At 42.2% G+C, this 23,802-nt stretch overlaps 1 protein-coding gene across 1 annotated transcript in view; it reads left to right on the forward strand.

Moving 5' to 3' along the window:
* LOC115162610 (ALK tyrosine kinase receptor-like) overlaps nt 1-23,802 on the forward strand; it is a 748,203-nt gene that overhangs the window by 653,067 nt on the left and 71,334 nt on the right. The window contains exons 12-13 of the mRNA XM_029714073.1: nt 17,735-17,900; nt 22,739-22,886. Of these exons, the coding sequence (XP_029569933.1) occupies nt 17,735-17,900; nt 22,739-22,886 (314 nt within the window). The remainder of the gene's footprint in view (nt 1-17,734; nt 17,901-22,738; nt 22,887-23,802) is intronic.

Below are 23,802 nucleotides of genomic sequence, written 5' to 3' on the forward strand. Positions count from 1 at the left end.
CTTCTTTCGGGCCCTTGGAATTGGATTATCATAGATATTCGCCCAGGATATTAATAAGTGGACTTGAATTTATGTCTTGGACTTCTGATAGGCGACCCTGAGGAGCGCTTTAATATTCACTCATGGTGTGTGTGTGTCAGTCTGACGTGGCTCTCCTCCCTCCTCAACATGCTCAATGAACCCTGGGAAACATCAATGTCTTTTCTCTCCCTCCTCCATCTCTCCTTATCACTCTTTCCCCACCTCTTTCGCACAACTCTTCCTCTCTTCGGCAAATGCCCTCTCTGTCATCATTGCTCTTTTCTTCAACATTTTCTCTCGCCTTCCTTTTTTAATGTTCCATCTCGTTCTCTCTCTTTTTCTCAGACTTTCTTTGCTCTTTCTCTAGCTAACCTTTCTCCCTTTCAGCCCCTCACTCATTTTCAGTGTCCTGTCTCTTGCTCTGTTTTTTTTAGGTTCCTTTCTTTTCCAACTCTTTTCCACTCATCTCCCCAGCTCTCACCCTCTTTCTCCGCTTCTTTATCTCGTCACTCTTTCTCAATGCCGTCCATCTGTATCGAACTGCTGCCTAAATTCTCTCCACACCTTTTTTTCTCGTTAGTGTAAAACTCAACCCTACAATGAGGTGTGCACTCAGACAGTATGTGTGTCTAAAACGGCACCTTATTCACTACAGTTCCCTGTGGCTCATTTGGTAGAGCATGGTGTTTGCAACGCCAGCATGGTGTGTGCAATGCCAGGGTTGTGGGTTTGAATCCCACGGGGGGCTAGTACAAAAAAAATAAAAAAATGAAATGTATGCATTCACTACTGTAAGTTGCTCTGGATAAGAGTGTCTGCTAAATGACTAAAATGTACAGTATATAGTGTACATATAGCTCCGGTCAAAAGTAGTGCACTCTATAGGAAATAGGCTGCCATTTCAGATGCAACCAGTCTCTCACTGCTGACTCATTGTTTCTATGAGGGAAACAACATAGCTCTCTATCTGACTCTCCATTGATGTGCTCACTTCACTTTCACTGCCTAATGGGAAAGAGAAATGTCGCTAACCTCAAAGTGTGTGTGTGTGTGTGTGTGTGTGTGTGTGTGTGTGTGTGTGTGTGTGTGTGTGTGTGTGTGTGTGTGTGTGTGGTCTTGTTTGAGAGAAAGTGTGTATGCCCCCCAAAAATTGCAACACAGAGGAAGAAGAGACCGAGTGATATTCATCATAACATAGCCTAGAATGAAATACTTGAGGGACATGGAATCACCTCAAAATTAAAGTAGACCACTTTTGCATAATTAGTGAGACATAATACAATAACACTCTTATACAGTACATGTGTAGTAACTTTGATTATTACAAAAGCAACATTGTTGTTATATAGGCCTTTGGAAATTTCTTTATAATTGCATAATAATAATTTATTACATAAGTGGAATAAGGAATAGTCACTATTCCTTTTGTACAGTAGTTACAAAAACTCATTGCCATGCAATTAAAATGCAATGACTAGTATTATGTAACAACATGCTAATAAAATGTTGCTCCAAAAGTAATTACAGTTTTATTACACAGGCACCAGAACAGTTTAATGTTAAGTGTTACTGAGAATGCTAACAGTAACAAAATATGTGTATTAAGTGTCGAACGGAAACTAAATATCCTCGAATCAACAATAGCCAAGGTAGGTGGAAAATCATGTTAGTTTGTATTCTGTGTAAACTTTCCCTTTAAAGATGGTATACAATGTGTTTGAAACAAGATCACTTACCCTCAGATGGACAATGAGGTTCAAAGTTGTTTTCGCTAAGTATCCAGCTTGCTGTTTGCAAATGGCTTTGAATTTCTCTGCAGTATTTTCAATTATCATAAAATGTATTGCAGCTTTCGATTTGAAAAGAGCTGTATATATAAATTGAGCGGCACAATTTATTTATACTTATCTGCACAAAATTGGTTCATTGGTTTGACTTTATTATGTACACCTTGGGAAATGGACATTTAGGAGAATGGACATTTTCAGAATGTTCAGCTAGAAATGTATTCTGTAGATCAAATAGGACTGTCGGATAGATCGAAATAGTATAGATGAAAACCTACAGGACGGTAGCTCTTCAGGAACAGGGTTAGAGAGTCCCATTTTAGGGGCGGGGAACTATTGGGACAAATTCACTTGTATGTGTATTAAAGTAGCAAAAGGTTAAGTATTCCGCTCCCACATTCATAGCATGCAATGACTTCATCAAGCTTGTGACTACACATTTGTTGGATGCATTTGCTGTTTGTTTTGTTTGTGTTTCAGATAATTCTGTGCCTAGTAGAAATGAATAAAGGTTACATTTTTTCTTTATTTAATTAGGCAAGTCAGTTAAGAACAAATTCTTATTTTCAATGACGGCCTAGGAACAGTGTGTTAACTGCCTTGTTCAGGGGCAGAACGACAGATTTTTACCTTGTCAGCTCGGGGATTCAATCTTGCAACCTTTCGGTTACTAGTCCAACGCTCTAACCACTAGGCTACCTGCCGCCCCAAGTAAAAATAAAGTAAATAAATTAATGAATGGTAAATAATGTATTGTGTCATTTTGGAGTCCCTTTTATTGTAAATAAGAATATAATATGTTTCTAAACACTACATTAATGTGGATGCTACCATAACTACGGATAATCCTAGTGAGAAAGTTTCAGACACCCAAGTCATGCTAACCTCTCACCATCACAATAACATGGGAGGTTAGCATTTTTGGGGGGACATGATATTTGTGCGTCTAACTTTTTTACTCATCATTATTCATAATTCATTATGGATTATCTATCCATAATCATGGTAGCATCCACATTCACGTATAAGTGTTTATTTGTATTTATTTTATTTAACTAGGCAAGTCCGTTAAGAACACATTTTTATTTAGAAACATATTCTGGGCCTAAAATAAATTTAAAAAATACCCACCAGCTGGTAGAGTGGCTGGTAGATTTAAAAAATCTACCAGACACTCAGATTTTTTACCTGATAAAACAAAATGATGAGCATACTTTGTAATGTTTCTAAAACAATAAATGTATTATAAGTAAGAAGTAATGTAGTATATTGTTTCATTTTATTTCATTTTTTGGGGCCTGAGTCTTTTAACCAAATATCACAGATGCAACTAACATTTTCACCTGCTCCTTTAAGTACTGGGGGTTACCATGGTAACGCGACTCCTCATGTTTGTGCATGTGAGATTGAGAGTCTGACTAGTAGCAGAGTTATCTTCTCTTCCCTAGCAGTTGAAACTCAAACATTGAAAAACAACGTAGCTTGTGAACAAAACAATGTAAATAGCCAAGAAACACAAGGACGAAGTCTCACTTCAGTAGACTTTTGTTTCAAGTAAATTAGGCCAACTTTTATGCCTGTGCACAGCTCTTCTAAAAATGTTCTTTCACTCAGATCTTTGGGTGCGCACAGTCCCCAGCCAGGTGGTGTTTTAGCGCAAGGTGGGATAAGCTATATAGGAGTCTACATACTTTTGGTCATGTAGTGTAGATTTGAAGTCCTGGAGTGGGGGGAATGTATGTTGTGTGTGGGTGAATGCGGCTTTGAGTCTGGAGTGAAGGAATTTGTTTGTGTCTGAGAAGGTGCTGATGAGGGGTATAATCTGGAGTTCTGTCTCTGTTGGGGGGATGGGCACAGGGGGTCTGGGAAAGGTTTGAGGGTGGAGGGCAGGGATGGGGTGGGGGGATAGGGATACGGACTCAGATTAGGGAAAGGGTTAAGGTGTGGGCTGTTCGCCCAGGTCAGGATTCAGTGCCAGGGTTCTGCAGGGAGAGATATGGAGGTTAGGGTTAGGCTTAGGGTTACAATTAGGGTTAGGTTTAGGGTTAATGTTAGGGGTTTGGTGTTACGGTTAGGGTTACGGTTATGTTTAGGGTTAGAGAAAGTAGGATATTTATTTGGAATCAATTGTTTGGTTCTCAGGGCTTTGCAAAGAGCTTTCTCAGAACAGGTGCTCAAAATGTAAAAAGAGCACCCCTGACCTTGAATTTTTTTATCGATTTTCATAATTCATATCTCGAAATTCATAACATACTAACTGCCTCTAGTGAATATTTTTGTTGTTGTTGCATATACCTATTTTTTCTGTAACAACACAATCAGAAATTGTTAACAAGCTAGTTACATTGTCTCCTAACGACATTATTGACATTGGGAAAAAAGGGTACACCATCATTGACATTGATGATTGACGTAAATTTTGTAGTTAGCTAGCTAAAAAAAATGTTTTACTGATTGTAATTCATCGTCAATGCTCTTAAATAATAACTTCATAATATAGCCTAATATTCATAATCTTCTAAGTCATGATATATGGCTGGCTGGCTTAGTGTGAATATTTTTGTATATGGTGTTAAGCTAGAGTCTAGACTATCTGTGCATAATTTGTAAATTGGGAGGTGCCAGAACAAGTGAGCTCAAGGTGGGGGTGACTGAACACATGAGATTTAAAAAAAAAACTTTTATAATAAGCATTGCATGCATATCAGCACATGTGCATATTGGCATAGAGCAGTAGAGTAGAAGAGATTACAGAAGTTACACATGTGGACCATTTTTAGTAGCCGAGATCCGGGAAGAATGTTGTCACGGATATGTAGGGCAGGAAGAAGGAGCAGAGTCAAATGCAGGATACGATTGTTCGGTAGGCCGAAGTTTATTGACACCCAACACACTAGGTGTATCAAAAGCACAGGGATCACACAAAACCCCAAAAGGGAAACAGGTAAGGCGGAGGGGCAGGTTCTGGGTTGAGAGCCAGACTCTGTCCCCCGGATTATACACGGGGGCCTCACTGCGGCGGCGGTCAGTGCTCTCCTTCTGTCGCCTTATAGCCCGCTTCAGGCACTCCTGGACAGCACTCCAGGTCTCCTGAGAGTACTTCAGTACTTCCCTTTCAGGCCTCGCACTGTCCGTTCGACCCCAGGATGACCCGAGGAGGGTAAAGTGTGGGCCCATCGGATCAGGCGATCGCGAACACCAAGCGGAACGAACTTCAGACCCGCGGGACATTGAGGCGGAGTGGGTTCTGACTGAACCGCCCGCTCAATGTCCGCATCCACCTCCCATACCACCGGCGCCACTAGACAGGACACAGGGAGTATGGGAGTGGGATCGATGGTCCTCTCCTCGGTGTCATAGAGACGTGACAGTGCGTCGGCCTTCCGGTTCCGAGAACCCGGAATGTATGAAAGGGTAAACTGGAACCTAGTAAAGAACATAGCCCACCTGGCTTGACGAGGATTCAGTCTCCTCGCTGCCCGGATGTACTCCAGGTTACGGTGGTCGGTCCAGATGAGAAAAGGGTGACGTGCCCCCTCAAGCCAATATCTCCACACTGTCAAAGCCTTGACCACGGCTAACAACTCCCTGTCCCCCACATCGTAGTTGCGCTCCGCCGGGCTCAGCTTCCTAGAAAAGAAAGCGCAGGGGAGGAGCTTCGGAGGAGCGCCCGAACGCTGCGACAGAACTGCTCCTACCCCAGCCTCGGACGCGTCCACCTCCACTACGAATGGCAAAGACGGATCCGGATGAGCCAGCACCGGAGCGTCAGTAAACAGAACCTTCAGATGACGGAAGGCCCTGTCCGCCTCCGCCGACCACCGCAGCCGCACCGGACCCCACTTCAGCAGTGAGGTAATGGGAGCTGCCACCTGACCAAAACCCCGGACAAACCTCCGGTAATAATTGGCGAACCCCAAAAACCGCTGCACCTCCTTCACCGTGGTAGGTGTCGGCCAATTACGCACAGCCATAACGCGGTCACATTCCATCACCACCCCTGTGGTGGAAATGCGATATGCTAGGAAAGAGACGGCTCGTTTGGAGAACTCACATTTCTCAGCCTTGACGTATAGGTTATGCTCCAGCAGCCGCCCAAGCACTCTGCGTACCAGAGCCACATGCGCGGCGCGTGTGGCGGAGTAAATCCAGATGTCATCGATGTACACTACCACACCCTGTCCGAGCATGTCTCGGAGAACCTCGTCCACAAAGGATTGGAAGACAGCGGGAGCATTTTTTAACCCATACGGCATGACGAGGAACTCATAATGGCCAGATGTGGTACTAAATGCGGTTTTCCACTCGTCTCCCCCTCGGATACGCACCAGATTATACGCGCTCCTGAGATCTAGTTTGGTGAAGAAGCGCGCCCCGTGGAATGACTCCACTGCCATAGCAATGAGAGGTAGTGGGTAACTGAACCCCACTGTGATAGAATTTAGACCTCTACAGTCAATGCACGGGCGCAGGCCTCCCTCCTTCTTCTTCACAAAAAAGAAACTCGAGGAGACGGGTGATTTAGATGGCCGAATGTATCCGTGTCTCAAGGACTCAGTGACGTATGTCTCCATAGCCACTGTCTCCTCCTGAGACAGAGGATACACGTGACTCTTAGGAAGGACCGCGTTAGCTTGGAGGTTTATCGCACAATCCCCCTGTCGATGGGATGGTAATTGAGTCGCCTTTGTTTTACTGAAGGCGATAGCCAAATCGGCATATTCAGAAGGAATGTGCACGGTAGAGACTTGGTCTGGACTCTCCACCGTAGTTGCACCGATGGAAACTCCTACACATCTACCTGAGCACTCCCTCGACCACCTTTTAAGAGCCCTCTGTCTCCACGAAATCTGAGGGTTGTGAGTGGCTAGCCAGGGGATTCCCAGTACCACTGGAAACGCCGGGGAGTCGATGAGGTATAGGCTGATACGTTCCACATGACCCCCCCACGTCGCCATAACCAGTGGCACAGTAACCTCCCCCACTTGGCCGGACCCTAGTGGTCGACTATCTAGGGCGTGCACAGGGAAGGGGTGGTCCAGCTGAACCAGGGGAATCCCTAACCTATTAGCGACCCCACGGTCCATAAAACTCCCAGCTGCACCTGAATCGACTAGTGCCTTATACTGGGAGTGAGGGGAAAAATTGGGAAAACAAACGGAAGTGTACATGTGGTCGACAGGGAGCTCTGGGTGTGTCTGGTGCTGACTCACCTGGGGGGTCGATGTTGTGCTCTGCCTGCCCTCCGGACTCCTGGGTGGACCCCTCCAGCACTGGTCCGCAGTGTGTCCTCTGCGTCCACAGTGGGTGCAGGAGAGGCTCCCCCCTCCGGTCTTCCTCGAAGCAGCTCCTCCTATCTCCATGGGCAGTGGAGCAGGAGGGCTGGGAGGTGGAATGAACAGACCCCGACTAGAGTGTCCCTGGGTAGCCAGCAGGTGGTCCAGCCTGATGGACAAATCCACCAGCTGGTCGAGGGTGATGGCGTGGTCCCTACAAGCCAGCTCCCGGCGGACATCCTCATTGAGACTGCAGCGATAGTGATCAATCAGGGCCCGCTCATTCCACCCCGATCCCGCGGCGAGAGTCCGGAACTCCAGGGCGAAGTCCTGAGTGCTCCTCGTCCCCTGTCTCAAATGAAACAGCTGCTCACCTGCCGCCTTGGCCTCCGGGGGATGATCGAATACCGCCCGGAAGCGACGGGTGAACTCCAGGTAGTCGCCCCGAGCCGAGTCTGGGCCCTCCCAGACCGCGTTGGCCCATCCCAGGGCTCTACCCGTAAGACAGGAGACGAGGACGCTCACTTTCTCCTCGTCGGAGGGAGAGAGGCGGACGGTCGCCAGGTACAGTTCTATCTGGAGCAAAAACCCCTTACACCCAGCGGCCGTCCCATCAAATTCCCTCGGTGGCGTAATCCGAATCCCGCTCGAGCCCACTTCAGGGGGTGTCGGTAGGGGCGCCGGCTGAGCAACTGGAGCTGGTCTGGTGGGGGAGGTACCTCTCTCCCAGCTCTCCAGTCGGGCCAGCACTTGGTCCATCGCCGAGCCCAGGTGGTGGAGGAGGCTGGCGTGCTGCGACACCTGCTCAGCTACTGAAGGCGCTTCGGCTCCTGCTGACTCCATAATAGTTTTTGGTGCGGGATTCTGTCACGGATATGTAGGGCAGGAGGAAGGAGCAGAGTCAAATGCAGGATACGATTGTTCGGTAGGCTGAAGTTTATTGACACCCAACACACTAGGTGTATCAAAAGCACAGGGATCACACAAAACCCCAAAAGGGAAACAGGTAATGCAATGAAGAGGAAAAAATACGCACGGGGCGCAGCCCGGCTAGAATCAATACTCCAATATAAAAACGCTGGAGAAAAAACACAACGTACAACCCCACTGCCCGCTGACAAACAAATAATCCCGCACAACACACAACCCCAAAGGAACAAACTAAATACCCCCCCCCCCCCCACTAATGACAGAAACTAAAACAGGTGCGGACCTAGACAGACAAAACACAACGAACACAGAAACATAGATCGGTGGCAGCTAGTAGACCGGCAACGACGACCGCCGAGCGCTGCCCGGCCGTGGAGGGGTACCATTTTCTGTGGATACTGTGACAAATGTGGCCTTTTATAAACACATTTCATGCAATTCTACATAATTTTACATGACTGAAGACTTTGGCATAATCTAACTCACAAACAATCGAAATGACAGGCTAATTTGACCCTGACAGACTGAGAATCTGAGACACAACATATTGTACAATATGAGGAAATTATAGTCCTAAAAAAGCTTTCCAGTTTCACTGACTCAATGATGCAATTTGTTCGTGTTAAAAGCCTACCTCTCTCTTGTTTTACTTTGTATAGGCCTATTTTAAAGTTGATAAAAGAAATATTACGATAGCTTACAGAAGCAGACAGATTAGTCTTCTCTTTTCAGCGGGAAACATTTGATTTCCAACCTGTGTTTTCCCGCGATGGTATTTGAAATATTTCAAAAGGTCTGTTTTGTCTGCATGCTGTTCACTGAGAGGGCTACACAATCCACAGCTAGGCAATATTTTTAAAAGAAGCTATAGATTCTTTGTAGCTAAATTGTAGGCCTACACATGGTGTAGAGGACTATTTTGAATTGAGGGCAGTGGGTTCAGAACAACAACAACAAAAACGTGGGAGGGCAAAGGGGCAGGTGCTCAGGCAAAGGTAGACCCCTATCTGTGCATGTGCCAGTTTGTCCCCACAAGGACAGTAAAACCTGTGTGTTTGTGTGTGTGTGTGCGTGAGAGAGAGAAAGAGGTTGTTCATATGTGTGTGAGGGTGTGCGTGTTTGACAACAGCTGATAATCAGATAAGGTGCCTCGCTGTACCAAAATGAAACAATGGTGGGAATAAACGCAACTGCGCATTAGATGACACATTCTCAGTATGGATCAAATCAAATTGTATTTGTCACATGCGCCAAATAAAACAGGTGTAGTAGACCTTAGTGAAATTGTCACATGTGCTCCCTCTCCGGCCTCTAGGTCATCAGGCTGCTCATTATCCCGCACACCTGTATCCATCTTCACACGCACCAGTGCCTCATGACACTCACCTGGACTCCATCACCTCCTTGATTACCTTCCCTATATATGTCACACCCTTTGGTTCCTTCCTTAGGCGTTATTATTTCTGTTCCTGTTTCATGTCGGTGCGTTGTTTGTGTTTCTTGTTTTGTTCGTTTATTTATTAAATATATTCACTCCCTGAACTTGCTTCCCAACTCTCAGCGTACGTCATTACAGAAATGCTTACTTACAAGCCCTTAACCAACAATGCCATTTTAAGAAAAATAAGTGTTAAGTAAAAAATAGATAAGTAAAAAATAAAAGTAACAAAAAATTAAAGAGCAGAAGTTAAATAACAGTAACAAGGCTATATACAGGGGGTACCAGTACAGAATGAATGTGCAGGGGCACCGGTTAGTCAAGGTTATTGAAGTAATATGCACATGTAGTATGTTGAGACTAGTATGTTTATTTCTTGCTTACTGCACTCATTTTACTTAAGAGTATGTTCGAAATTGTATATAGAACAATTAGTACACAGTGTGCAGTTTAAGTGGGTACACTGGGGGCTTCACAGCTTCTTCATCTGGTTTGGTGGCAAGAAGACCAGCTTAAGAATCCATTTCCTTCTACTGGATAGTTTAGAGTCCTTGCCCCTCTAACCTCAGATTCATGTCTGTGTTTGGGGCTGATGTTGACAGGTGGGGGAGATATCTAAATGACAATTTAGAGCCCAAGTCGGGAATTTATTCCAACGCAGATCTGGATACAACGAGAGACTTTTAAAAGCAATTGCACAGATGTTTGTGGAGATTGCGCTCACTGTAAACGCAGCAAATATTGACTCAAGCAGAAATCACCTTTACTGTAAATGTCACTCGCAGTACTGGTCGTTTATCTGTGTTTGTTTGAATCACAGCCCAAGTCTGTTGTCAGCAATGATGTCACTGGGTCCACAAGAGGGCATGTCCACTTAGGGATTACAAATTGTGATTATTTGCAAAAATAAGTTATCAAATACATGTTATTAGCATTATTTGATAGATTATGGTATTTGTAACATATCATTGATTTCAAAAATCTCAATGGGGAAAATGAATAGAATTGTTTTTCCTATAACTCCAAGATGGCAGTGTTATCAACAACAACCCTTCAGCTGACAGTGGTACCTCAACAACAGGCCTAAACCATTACAGTCACACCAAGAGTTCTAATTAATTGTTCTTCAATTCAGTGAAACACACTGGCTATACATACATGTTCAAATTCAAAATGGGTGACAATGTAAAACAGGACTGTAGTAGCATAATGACTTTCACTTGCCACCTTGTCATTGATCCACATAAATCAAATGAGTCTGAAGCAACTGCAAACACTAGCTGTGCTATATATCTTTCTTTACTGCCTAGTCAGTTCAAGCCTGGTTAAACCAGACTGAACACTCACTCACCATTGTTTCACTTCACGTCAGTGAAACATAGCTAAATCAGTTTGAATGCCAGGCTAAATTCTACAAATTGAGGCACTCGACACCTTGAAACTGTCCCGGCTCCCTAGGCGCCGTTCCCATCGTTCCCCCAAATCAGGCTTTAGTGACTCAATCAGTGTTAAATCCAGTCACGTCCATCTGACAAAAGTAATCTCATGCTAATCTGGGCTGAAAATAACTCCCATTAGCAACAAACGGCTGGGATTACTCTGCAAATGAGGAGAAATGTTTGTCACCTGGCAAAGCGTGGCTGTCAGATAAAAAACTTGTATCTCCAAAACTGAAACCCTTCAGGAACTGGGAAAAAATGCCATATTACCATTCACCAAAATACAAAGACGAAACTTCAGAATACATTTGGAACACATGTTCTTGCTCCTAGTCATGAAATTTTCAGAGGGGCAATTGTAAAATTGTTGTCTTTTACTCTGTTGCTCATAGACCACTTGAACTATGCCAGTAATTTTTTTAACATGCATCTGTCTCCTAATCATTCATATAATTTATAGGTCTGTACATAAGACGGTCGGATCACAATATTTGATTTTAATCCGAAAAGTCTGGCAATTACCTTAGGTCAAAGGTAAGAAATAAAAAATAAACCAAATAAATATACCTAACTTCATGTTATGAATTATCATATTATCATAGACATATGTATTGATTTTGCAAGAAATATAATTATGTCTATGTAAGTAACCTATATTTACAGTAACACCCCTGTTTGCGCATGGCCATTCGGTTCCTCTCAAAACATGTGAATAGTCTGATTGTGCCCAAATTATACCTGTTTACAACTTCCTTAGCACTCTACATGACACCAAGGCTATTTAAAGTTAGTTTTTGTGTAATTAATGTAAAATTTCTACAATCATAAAGTTATTTTCATAATTTGTCTGCTTGGCTCAGGTTAATTTTGACATGTTACAATTGCGCTACAATTGCCCCCAACCCAGCAGCCATGACAAAATCTCATGTGCCTCGCATGAGATAACAATGAAATTCAATCATATCAATGTTTAGCCAAAATATATTGATGAAAAGTATCCTATCCTAGTTTGAATTCTTGTACATTAATGCTCAGGACAGTATAAGTAAAAATACAGCCCGTGGAAAAAACTACTTTCACCCCTAAAAAACAAACATTTGTCCATAAAACATGCAAATAGTGAGATACTTGGCTGAAACTTTTCAAGCAGGGAGAGAACCCAAATGTAACCCGATTCAGGAAACTAGGCATATGTCGCAAGTCATGACTTTACAGGAGAGCCTTTTGAACGTTATTGGCAGAAATGCCTTCTCGAACATGTGAACTTTCATGTGCCTTAATGTCAAACTTGTATGTCATCTGTAAATATGAATACAATTGTTAAATTCCAAGCCTAGTTGGTTTAGCCACAGAGAAAGGCAGCAACCTTCCTGCTAGCCATGATTGGATGAGTTAATGAGTGGGCTGGACATGCCAAGAGATGAGTTTGGTGCAGTGTAGCATCTTGTCTATAAAATGAGCTGCTCATAATGCGTAGATAATCCTTTCTACTGCAGTTTTTTTTAAAGATATAACATTATCCATGGAGAACTGCAAATATGTTGCTACTGCTCTCAATAATATTGGTGCCCTGAATTTATCAGGCGCTATCGACAAAGGTCAGTGGGAAAAAGCTGTGATGGACTACTTTTTGGACGACAAATGCTGACTCTCTCTCACTCTGAAAATAACACATTTTGAAATCAGTGAAACACAACGGGCCAAACAAGCTGTGCAAACTAAACGGAAACACAGGATGTCTGATTAAAGGGGTTGCAGTCTGCCGTGAAGCTTTCATCTATGTATACAGGTAAGAATCTAGCTACAGATTCAGATATCATACGTTTCTAATTTTGTCAGAAAGTTGTTTTCATTGCAAGCTAAAGCTTGCTGTTAGCTAGCCAGATGGAGTTCGATGGCTGGCTTTCTAACTAACATTAAACCTAACGTTATTTGGTTAACTTTAGCTTGCTATGACAATCGGTTTGTATTGCTAGTAACATTACTCTATGGATTTGGATTATAGTTCATTTTTTAGCTAGCTACTCCAATCCATTAGTCATACAGTCATCAAAAAGAGAGCTAGCACAAGCAAGCAAAGGCAGCAGTGCAATCAACTACATGCACCATTTCTTCACCAACTACGGAGTTGGGAAAACACATGTGGACCTGAATTGTGATAACTGCAGTGGCTAAAACAAGAACAAGTTTGTGCTCTGGTATTGTGTCTGGTGAACCATTCACAAGCTCCACCACAATCTGGATATTCACTTCCTGATCACACGCCACACCAAGTTTGCCCCCGACTGATGCTTTGGCCTCATGAAGCAGCGCTTCAGAAAGACCAGAGTGAACACTTTGTCTAAGATTGCTGGTGTTGTGAAGGACAGCACTGTGACAGGGGTTAACATCCCACAGCTGGTTGGACTGGAGGATGGTACAGTGTTAGTGGAAAACTATGGCTGACAACAACACCTGACTCTGTACTTCAGGCCCACTGCCACAGATCAAGCAGCACCAGTTCTTCAGGTAAATAATTTTCTTTGTATGAGGTTATTCTTATCTAAACTTGGAAGGTGAATTGATTTTGTGCAGGGTTGTAATGTCTTCTGATTTTTTTGTTATTCCCTGTTTTACAGCTTTGATGCTCTGGAGCCTGGTGTTGTCGTCACCAAGGAGCGTTCTGACTGTCGGGACCAGGTTTCAGCTGCTGCACTACGCTGACATCCTTCCTCCCATAGTTGGTCTGCCTGTAAAAGCACCACCTGGACTGGACACAGCTAGACAAACTATCTTTTTGACAAGATCAGGGAGTTTTGCGACGAAGAGGCTATGGACATCACATGCCCTACACCAGAGTCAAGGACAGGACAGAAACAGGCTCTCCGAATGTAGATTCCCTTGTTCATGTGTGGTTCGGACGGAGCAGTCATCAGCACTATCTGCAGTGCCTCTATTCAAATGACTCTCTCCTAACACACGTTGCTACTGCTATTTTTTTGCTGCTCAGCCACTTTACCCCTGATTGTATGCATATAACTACCTCATCTATCACTGATATCGTTATTGATATTGTCCTTGTATATTTTATTTAAATTGACACAATCTATTTCTGATGTTGCCACTATGCAAGTAACCATTTGGCTGTACAGTTTACACCTTCTGTAGAGACCATCCACTTAGCAAGACTTAGCAAAATATTGATATTTAAAATTAATATTGATGTGTGGTCGTAACATGATTTTGTGACATACCACAACAATATCATGTGACCGTATCAAGTGTCCACCCCATAAATATATGGCGTATCACTCAGGTTTCAACTCAGGTTGCACGGCCTTAACTTATGTATGGAATACTATGTGATAAGTGCATGTGTAACAGTATATAAACTAGGCTAATGTACTGGTGTGAAGGCATTTGGGCAGTGGTGTAAAGTACTTAAGTAAAAATACTTTAAAGTTCTACTTAAGTAGTTTTTTTGTGGTATCTGTACATTACTTTACTATTTATATTTTTGGCAACTTTTACTTCACTACATTCATAAAGAAAATAATGTACTTTTTACTCCATACATTTTCCTTGACACCAAAAAGTACTCGTTACGTTTTGACAGGAAAATTGTCCAATCCATACACTTATCAATAGAACATCCCTGGTCATCCCTACTGCCTCTGATCTGGTAGACTTACCAAACACAAATGCTTAGTTTGTAAATTATGTCTGAGGTTTGGAGTGTGCCCCTGGCTCTCCGTCAATAAAAAAAAATAATACAATTGTGTTGTCTGGTTTGCTTAATATAAGGAATTTGAAATGGTTTATATTTTTACTTTTGATACTTAAGTACATTGTGCCCCTGGCTATCCGTCAATAAATAAATAAAAAATACAATTGTGCCATCTGGTTTAATATAAGGAATTTGAAATGATTTATACTTTTACTCAAGTATGACAATTCAGTGCTTTTTCCACCACTGGATGTGGCTGGGGATTAAATCATGTATTTCACATAACCCATCAATTTAGACAAGTGTGTCTGGGTAAGCGTCATCTAATATTTATGAAATATTTTTTATCTGGACACTTTTGTTTACCTGGATTTTTCCTTATTGTAGGCCACTACCACTTTTAGTCTTAATCTTTACTACACTCCTCACTGTTCAGCACATGACCACACAAGTGAATCCTTAAAAAGATGCGTGGGGCTGGCTTAAGAGCGTTTGAACAATGCTGAATGCCTGTAGACAAAGGAGAGCTCTCTAGTAGGTACCAAAACATTCAAAGGCCCTTTTCTAAAAAGTGAGTTTACAAGTGTATCAACTTTCAAAGTAGAAATACTTTTCCATTGTTCCTCAAAAATGCCATATATGCTATTCCATTGTGTAGCTCTGAGTCTCTACTTTTATCCCATGTAAAAAAAACAATTTCAAATTTTGCTACATATGACCGAATCCAGGTGGTGAGTCACAAATTGGAATGTACTGAGAGTTTCATCACTCTGGGTTAGTAAAATTCAATCTGGAGTGCCAGAGCGCTCTCAGGGCATTTGTAAATTCCGTGGGAGCATTCAGAGCGCGTACTGGAAGTTCTGGCTGAGGAGTAGGGTTGATCTGAGCTTTCTGACCTCAAAACGGCAGTCAAGCACCTAAGCTAACTGGCTAACATTGGCTAGCTTGCTCGCTGCTTCCAGACAAAAATGAGAGAATATCGCACTCTGACCATTTTACTCGCCCTAGCGGAGTTGGTTAGGCTGTTTTCATGTTATCCAGAGTGTTTGTGACTGTAACAGTGCTGATGGCAACAATTAAATTACAGGTCCTTGCAAAAGTATTCATCCCCTTGGCATTTTGCCTATTTTGTTGCATTACAACCTGTAATTTAAATAGATTTTTATTTGGATTTCATGTAATGGACATATACAAAATAGTCCAAATTGGTGAAGTGAAATGATATTTTTTATTTTTTTAACGAATTAAAAAGTGGTACGTGCATATGTATTCACCCCCTTTGCTACGAAGCCCCTAAATAAGATCTGGTGCAACCAATTACCTTCAGAAGTCACATAATTAGTTAAATAAAGTCCACCTGTGCGCAGTCTAAGTCTCACATGATCTGTCACATGATCTCAGTATATATACACCTGTTCTGAAAGGCCCAGAGTCTGCAACACCACTAAGCAAGGAGCACCACCAAGCAAATGGCACCATGACGACCAAGGAGCTCTCCAAACAGGTCAGGGACAAAGTTGTGGAGAAGTAAATATCAGGGTTGGGTTATATAAAAAAGATCCGAAACTTTGAACATCCCATGGAGCACTGTTAAATCCATTATTAAAAAATTGAAAGAATATGGCACCACAACAAACCTGCCAAGAGAGGGCCGCCCACCAACACTCACAGACCAGGGAAGGAGGGCATTAATCAGAGAGGCAACAACGAGACCAAAGATAACCCTGAAGGAGCTGCAAAGCTCCACAGTGGAGATTGGAATATCTGTCCATAGGACCACTTCAAGCCGTACACTCCACAGAGCTGGGCTTTACAGAAGAGTGGCCAGAGAAAAGCTATTGCTTAAAGTGGGAGACTCCCCAAACATATGGAAGAAGGTACTCTGGTCAGATGAGACTAAAATGTAGCTTCTTGGCTATCAAAATAAACGCTATTTCTGGCGCATTCCCAACACCGCTCATCACGACGAGAATACCGTCCCCACAGTGAAGCATGGTGGTGGCAGCATCATGCTGTGGGGATGTTTTTCCATCGGCAGGGACTGGGAAACTGGTCAGAATTGAAGGAATGATGGATGGCGCTAAATACAGGGAAATTCTTGACGGAAACCTGTTTCAGTCTTCCAGAGATTTGAGACTGGGACAGACTGTTCCAGCAGGACAATGACCCTAAGCTCACAAGTCCAATTTCCAACACTTGAGTGGTTTATGGGGAAACATTTAAATGTGTTTGAATGGCCTATACAAAGCCCAGACATCAACCCAATTGAGAATCTATGGTATGACTTAAGGATTGCTGTACACCAGCAGAACCTAACCAACTTGAAGGAGCTGGAGCAGTTTTGCCTTGAAGAATGTGCAAAAATGCCAGTGGCTAGATGTGCCAAGCTTATAGAGACATACCCCAAGAGACTTGCGGCTGTAATTGGTGCAAAACGTGGCTCTACAAAGTATTGACTTTGGGGGGGGTGAATAGTTATGCATGCTCAAGTTCTTTTTGTATTATTTCTTGCTTGTTTCACAATAAAAAAATATTTTGCATCTTCAAAGTGGTAGGCATGTTGTGTAAATCAAATGATACAAATCCCCCCCAAAAAAATATATTTTAATTCCAGGTTGTAAAGCAACAAAATAGAAAAAATGCCAAGGGGGTGAATACTTTCGCAAGCCACTGTACGTTTTTTTGCAGACGTTTAATGACACCGGCCATATTCAACGTGTGTTGCGCGTTCATGAATTCATCAATTATTCAATTAAATCATGTCAAAACAAAAATTTACAAAAATTGAAGGTATAGTTTGGAGGTTTTCCTTGGACAGTGACAATAGCATTGGCATTTCTTACTGCAGTGAAACATGACGAAGATGCATATTTCATTAATGCCATGAATGATCAGGACTCAGACAAGCAGGACGCATAATTATTTCTGCCGTTTCAGTGTGTTGAGGTTTGATGATGTGATAGAGCATTGGAGGGGCTCGTTGAAGTGAAATAAAACATACATGTGATTAGTTTCAAAAGTGTGTGTGTGTGTGTGTGTGTGTGTGTGAGAGAGTGCGTGTGTGTGCATAATGTGTTCATATGTGTGTATGTGTCCATACGCAAATGTTGATTTATGTGTAACAATGTGTTTTACAGCAACGAAATGGGCCTTTCACACTTGTGGGGCAGTTGGTTCAGAGGGGCCCACCCCAACCCAGTGTACCAGCTCCTATCGGCACAGCAATGTCAATGTTAACGTGGCAACCAGAAGCCCATTCAAAGGCATCCAAATCTGGAGGGTACCGGAGACTGGCATCTACAGGTAAGACAACAGCTGCATCTAAATAGTCTCAATTGCCTTCCTTTTATAATTGTCAAGTAAGACAAAATAGGCTGAATCTCAATAGTTGTAACTGGCTTCCTTTCATGGTAGGTATAGGCTGAATATCCATGGTCTAAATTGCATTCCTGTCATGATAGGTGTAACATGCTGAGTGTCTTTGCAGAGGGTTATACCTAGAACCCTCTATGTAGGGTTCTTCATAGAAACCCCTGTATGTGGTTCTACCTAGAACCCTCTATGAAAGGTTCTACCAAGAATGATTGTATAATCTAAAGGTTCTTCCTAGAACCCTCTATGAATGGTTCCACCAGCCTTATTAGCCTTTAAAATGTCATTCTTAATAATAATACATTGTGTAAATACACAGTACTGTGAAAAAGTTTGGGGTCAGATAAAAATGTCCTTGTTTTTGAAAGAAAAGCACATTTTTTCCCATTAAAATAACATGAAATTGATCAGAAATACAGTTTAGACATTGTTAATGTTGTAAATGACTATTGTAGATGGAAACGGATGATGTTTTATGGAATATCTACATAGGCATACAGAGTCCCATTATCAGCAACCATCACTCCTGTGTTCCAATGCCACGTTGTGTTAGCTAATTCAAGTTTATCATTTTAAAAGGCTAATTGATCATTAGAAAACCCTTTTGCAATTATGTTAGCACAGCTGAAAACTGTTGTCCTGATTAAAGAAGCAATAAAACTGTCAATCTTTAGACTAGTTGAGCATCTGGAGCATCAGCATTTGTGGGTTCAATTACAGGCTCAAAATGGCCAGAAACAAATAACTTTCTTCTGAAACTCGTCAATCTATTCTTGTTCTGAGAAATAAAGGCTATCCCATTTGAGAAATTTCCAAGAAACTGAAGATCTCGTTCAATGTTGTGTAGTACTCACTTCACAGAACTGCGCAAACTGGCTCTAACCAGAATAGAAAGAGGAGTGGGAGGCCCTGGTGCACAACTGAGCAAGAGGACAAGTACATTAGAGTGTCTAGTTTGAGAAACAGATGTCTCACAAGTCCTCAACTGGCAGATTCATTAAATAGTGCCCGCAAAACATCAGTCTCAACGTCAACAGTGAAGAGGCGACTCTGGGATGCTGGCCTTCTAATCAGTTGTGTTGTGACAAGGTATGGGTTGTATCCAGAAGATGGCCCTATTTGATAAAAGACGAAGTCCATATTATGGCAAGAAGAGCTCAAATAAGAAAATAGAATCGACAGTCCATCATTACTTGAAGACATGAAGGTCAGTCAATCAGGAAAATTTCAAGAACTTTGAAAGTTTCTTCAAGTGCAGTCACAAAAACCATCAAACGCTATTATGAAACTCACTCTCATGAGGACCGACACAGAAAAGGAAGAATAAGAGTTACCTCTGCTGCAGAGGATAAGTTCATTTGCGTTACCAGCCTCAGAAATTGCAGCCCAAATAAATGCTTCACAGAGTTCAAGTAACAGACACATCTTAACATCAACTGTTCAGAGGAGACTGCAAAAATTCGACCATGAACGCCTGATTCTCGCAAAGAAACCACTTCTAAAAGGACACCAAGAAGAAGAAGAGACTTGCTTGGGCCAAGAAACACAAGCAATGGACATTAGACCGATGGAAATCTGTCCTTTGGTCTGATGAGTCCAAATTGGCGATTTTTGGTTCAAACCGCCGTTTCTTTGTGAGACTCAGAGTAGGGGAGCAGATGATCTCCGCATGTGTGGTTCCCACCGTGAAGCACGGAGGAGGAGATGTGATGGTGTGGAGGTGCTTTGCTGGTGACACTGTTTGTGATTTATTTTGAATTCAATGCACACTTAACCAGCATGGCTAGCACAGAATTATGCCGCGATATGCCATCGCATCTGGTTTGCGCTTAGTGGGACTAGCATTTGTTTTTCTTTCTAAATAAGCATAACCCACAAATTCTGACAAACTCCAAGCATTGATTATGCAAGAATGGGCTGCCATCAGTCAGGACGTGGCCCAGAAGTTAATTGACAGCACGCCAGGGCGGATTGCAGAGGTCTTGAAAAGAAGGGTCAACACTGCAAATATTGACTCTGCATCAACTTCAAGTAATTGTCAATAAAAGACTTTGACACTTATGAAATGCTTGTAATTATACTTCAGTATTCCATAGTAACATCTGACAAAAATATCTAAAGACACTGAAGCAGCAAACTTTGTGGAAATTAATATTTGTGTCATTCTCAAAACTTTTGGCCTGTATATGGTTCTACTACTTTCTAAGAGTGTAGTGTGAAGACAGCCAATGGTTGATTTGATATTGTGCTCTGTTTCAAAGGCCTTATAATGCACTATACCACCTGTGTGTAATGCCTTATGAATGTATTTACAGTCATTGTGCATTTGAAATGTTGTTATTATAACCAGCCTTAAGGTGCAATCAGAAGGAATCTATTCACCATTACCTGGTTGCTAAAATGTATAATTGCCATTTGTGACAAAACAATCCATGTTAAGTTTTGTGAATGATTGTACAATCTAAACCGCTATTAAATATATTTTCAATAACCAAAATATTGTATTTCAACTTTTTGAAACTGATGTACAAAATTGAAAGTAATTGTATTTGTATTTATTATGGATCCCCATTAGCTGCTCTTCCTGGGGTCTAGCAAAATTATGGCAGTTTACACAATTTTAAAACATTACAATACATTCACAGATTTCACAACACACTGTGTGCCCTCAGGCCCCTACTCCACCACTACCACATATTTACAATACTAAATCCCTGTGTGTGTGCAGTGCGTGTGTGTGTGTCAATGTTTGCGTTGCTTCACAGGTGTTTTTTTGTGTTTTTTAAATCTAATTATACTGCTTGTGTTAGTTACTTGATGTGGAATAGAGTTCCATGTAGTCATGGCTCTATGTAGTACTGTGTGCCTCCCATAGACTGTTCTGGACTTGGGGACTGTGAAGAGACCTTTTGTGACATGTCTTGTGGGGTATGCATGTGTGCCCGAGCTGTGTGCCAGTAGTTTAGACAGACAGCTCGGTGCATTCAACATGTCAATACCTCTCATAAATAAAAGTAGTCATGAAGTCAATCTCTCCTCCACTTTCAGTCAGGAGAGATTGACATGCATATTATTAATATTAGCTCTCTGTGTACATCCAAGGTCCAGCCGTGCTGCCCTGTTCTGAGCCAATAGCAATTTTCCAAAGTCCTTTTTTGTGGCACTTGACCACACGACTTTGTCAAGGTGCGACAAAACTAGGGCCTGTAGGACCTGCCTTGTTGATAGTGATGTTAAGAAGGCAGAGCAGCGCTTTATTATAAACAGACTTCACCCCATTTTAGCTACTACTGCATCAATATGTTTTGACCATGACAGTTTACAAGCTAGTGTTACTCCAAGCAGTTTAGTCATCTGAACTTGCTCAATTTCCACATTATTTATTTCAAGATTTATTTGAGGTTTAGGTTTTAGTGAGTGTTTTGTTCCAAAAACAATGCTTTTAGTTTTAGAAATATTTAGGGCTAACTTATTCCTTGCCACCCACTCTGAAATGAACTGCAGCTCTTTGTTGAGTGTTGCAGTCATTTCAGTCGCTGTAGTAGCTGACGTGTATCGTGTTGAGTCATCCGCAGACAGATAAACTCTGGCTTTACTCAAAGTCAGTGGCATGTCGTTAGTAAAAATTGAAAAAAGCAAGGGGCCTAAACAGCTACCCTGGGGAATTACTGATTCTAACTGGATTATATTTGATAGGCTTCCATTAAAGAACACCCTTTGTATTCTGTTAGGCAAGTAACTATTTATCCACATTATAGCAGGGGGGTGTAAAGCCATAACACATATGTTTTTCCAGCAGCAGACAATGATCAATAATGTCAAAAGCTGCACTGAAGTCTAACAAGACAGCCCCCACAATAATTGTATCATCAATTTCTCTCAGCCAATCAGTCATTTGTGTAAGTGCTGTGCTGGTTGAGTATCCTTCCCTATAAGCGTGCTGGAAGTCTGTTGTCAATTTGTTTACTGTGAAATAGCATTGTATCTGGTCAAACACCATTTTTTCCAGAAGTTTACTAAGGGTTGGTAACTGGCTGATTGGTCGGCTTTTTGAGCCAGTAAGTGGGTCTTTACTATTCTTGGGTAGCGGATTGACTTTAGCTTTCCTCCAGGCCTGAGGGCACACACTCTCTAGTAGGCTTAAATTGAAGATGTGGCAAATAGGAGTGGCAATATCATCTGCTATTATCCTCAGTAAATTTCCATCTAGATTATCAGACCCCGGTGGCTTGTCATTGTTGATAGACAACAATAATTTTTTCACCTCTTCCACACTGACTTTACAGAATTCAAAAGTACAATTCTTGTCTTACATAATTTGGTCCGATATACTTGGATGTGTAGTGTCAGCGTTTGTTGCAGGCATGTCATCCCAAAGTTTGCTTATCTTGCCAATGAAAAAGTCGTTAAAGTAGTTTGCAATATCAGTGGGCTTTGTGATGAATGAATGAATCTGATTCAATGAATGAAGGAGCCGAGTTGGCTTTATAATATTAAAGACACAAAACTGAAACATAAGGACTGGAAGCATAGAAATAGTGCACATAGAATGGATCTACTGCTTATCAGTTTTGCTTTCAATGAGGATGACAAATATTTAACTCACATTTCTATGTGAATTTGGTCGGGTCGCCCACAAAGCTACATATCAGACCTTTAAGTTAAAGCAAATGTGATAAATGCATTTATAATGCCTTATGCACAGCTGGTTCATACAAAGTAGTAATACCAAAGTCATGCCTTTCTGTTTATGTGTATTTCCAAAACAGGATCACAGCTTGTGGAGCGGCTGGCGGTCGCAGCGTATTGGCCATGACCAAGTCACATGGTGTCCAACTCACAGCGGACTTCCTGCTTCAGAAGGGCGAGTTGCTTCATTTCCTGGTGGGCCAAAAAGGAGAGGACGCTTGCCCCAATGTGAGTACCAACTTCCCAAAAGCTCAGAATACACGTCAAGGCTTATTACTTTAACAATTATGCCTCATCCCAAATTGACCCCTAGCCCCTGCCTCCTAGGCAGGCACTTGGATCAAAGTGGACTGTGTAGATCTAACCTTTTTATTTAACTATGCAAGTCAGTTAAGAATAAATTCTTATTTAGAATGACGGCCTACACCGGCCAAGCCCAGACAACGCTGGGCCAATTGTGCGCTGCCCTATGGGACTCCCAATCACGGCCGGATGTGATACAGCCTGGATTCAAACCAGGGACTGTAGTGACACCTCTTGCACTGAGATGCAGTGCTTTACACCGCTGCGCCACACGGGAGCCCTATCTAAGATGACTGTATCTAAGAAGGGTCTGATAACCTGGAAAAAAAACAAATACACTGAAGACAAACCCAGGTTAAACCAGATTTCTTAGTCCAGGGGGGCTATGGTAATGCTTAATTTTGCTTTCTAATTAACCAGGTTGCTTCATCACTTACACCTATACGCCATCCTGTCAGTTATTCACAAGTGCATAAGTAGCCTATCACATGGCCTAGCTCGATCCAAACTGGAATGTTGAAGTCTCAGGGATATGGCAAAAGAAGAACATCCTCAAAACTGCTTTGACATTTCCACTGTAAACATTGTTTTATTGAATTGACTCTCATTAGGAATGTGAGAAATGGTAAACAATTATTAACGTTTAAACAGCATTTTTATCAATTTTCTGTTAAAATTATAACACAAATTCATAAAATTCCACAATGCAGCCGCACTGCTTCTAGTAACGGTTTAGGTCTCACAGTGCATCCCTTTCAGATGGTTAAGCATTGCACCTATTACTACCATTACCGTACCTCAATTACAACTCGCAAATTTGCATTTCACCACGTTTTCCATT

Source organism: Salmo trutta, chromosome 25 (genome assembly GCF_901001165.1).
Source record: "Salmo trutta chromosome 25, fSalTru1.1, whole genome shotgun sequence".
Lineage (NCBI taxonomy): Eukaryota > Metazoa > Chordata > Actinopteri > Salmoniformes > Salmonidae > Salmo > Salmo trutta.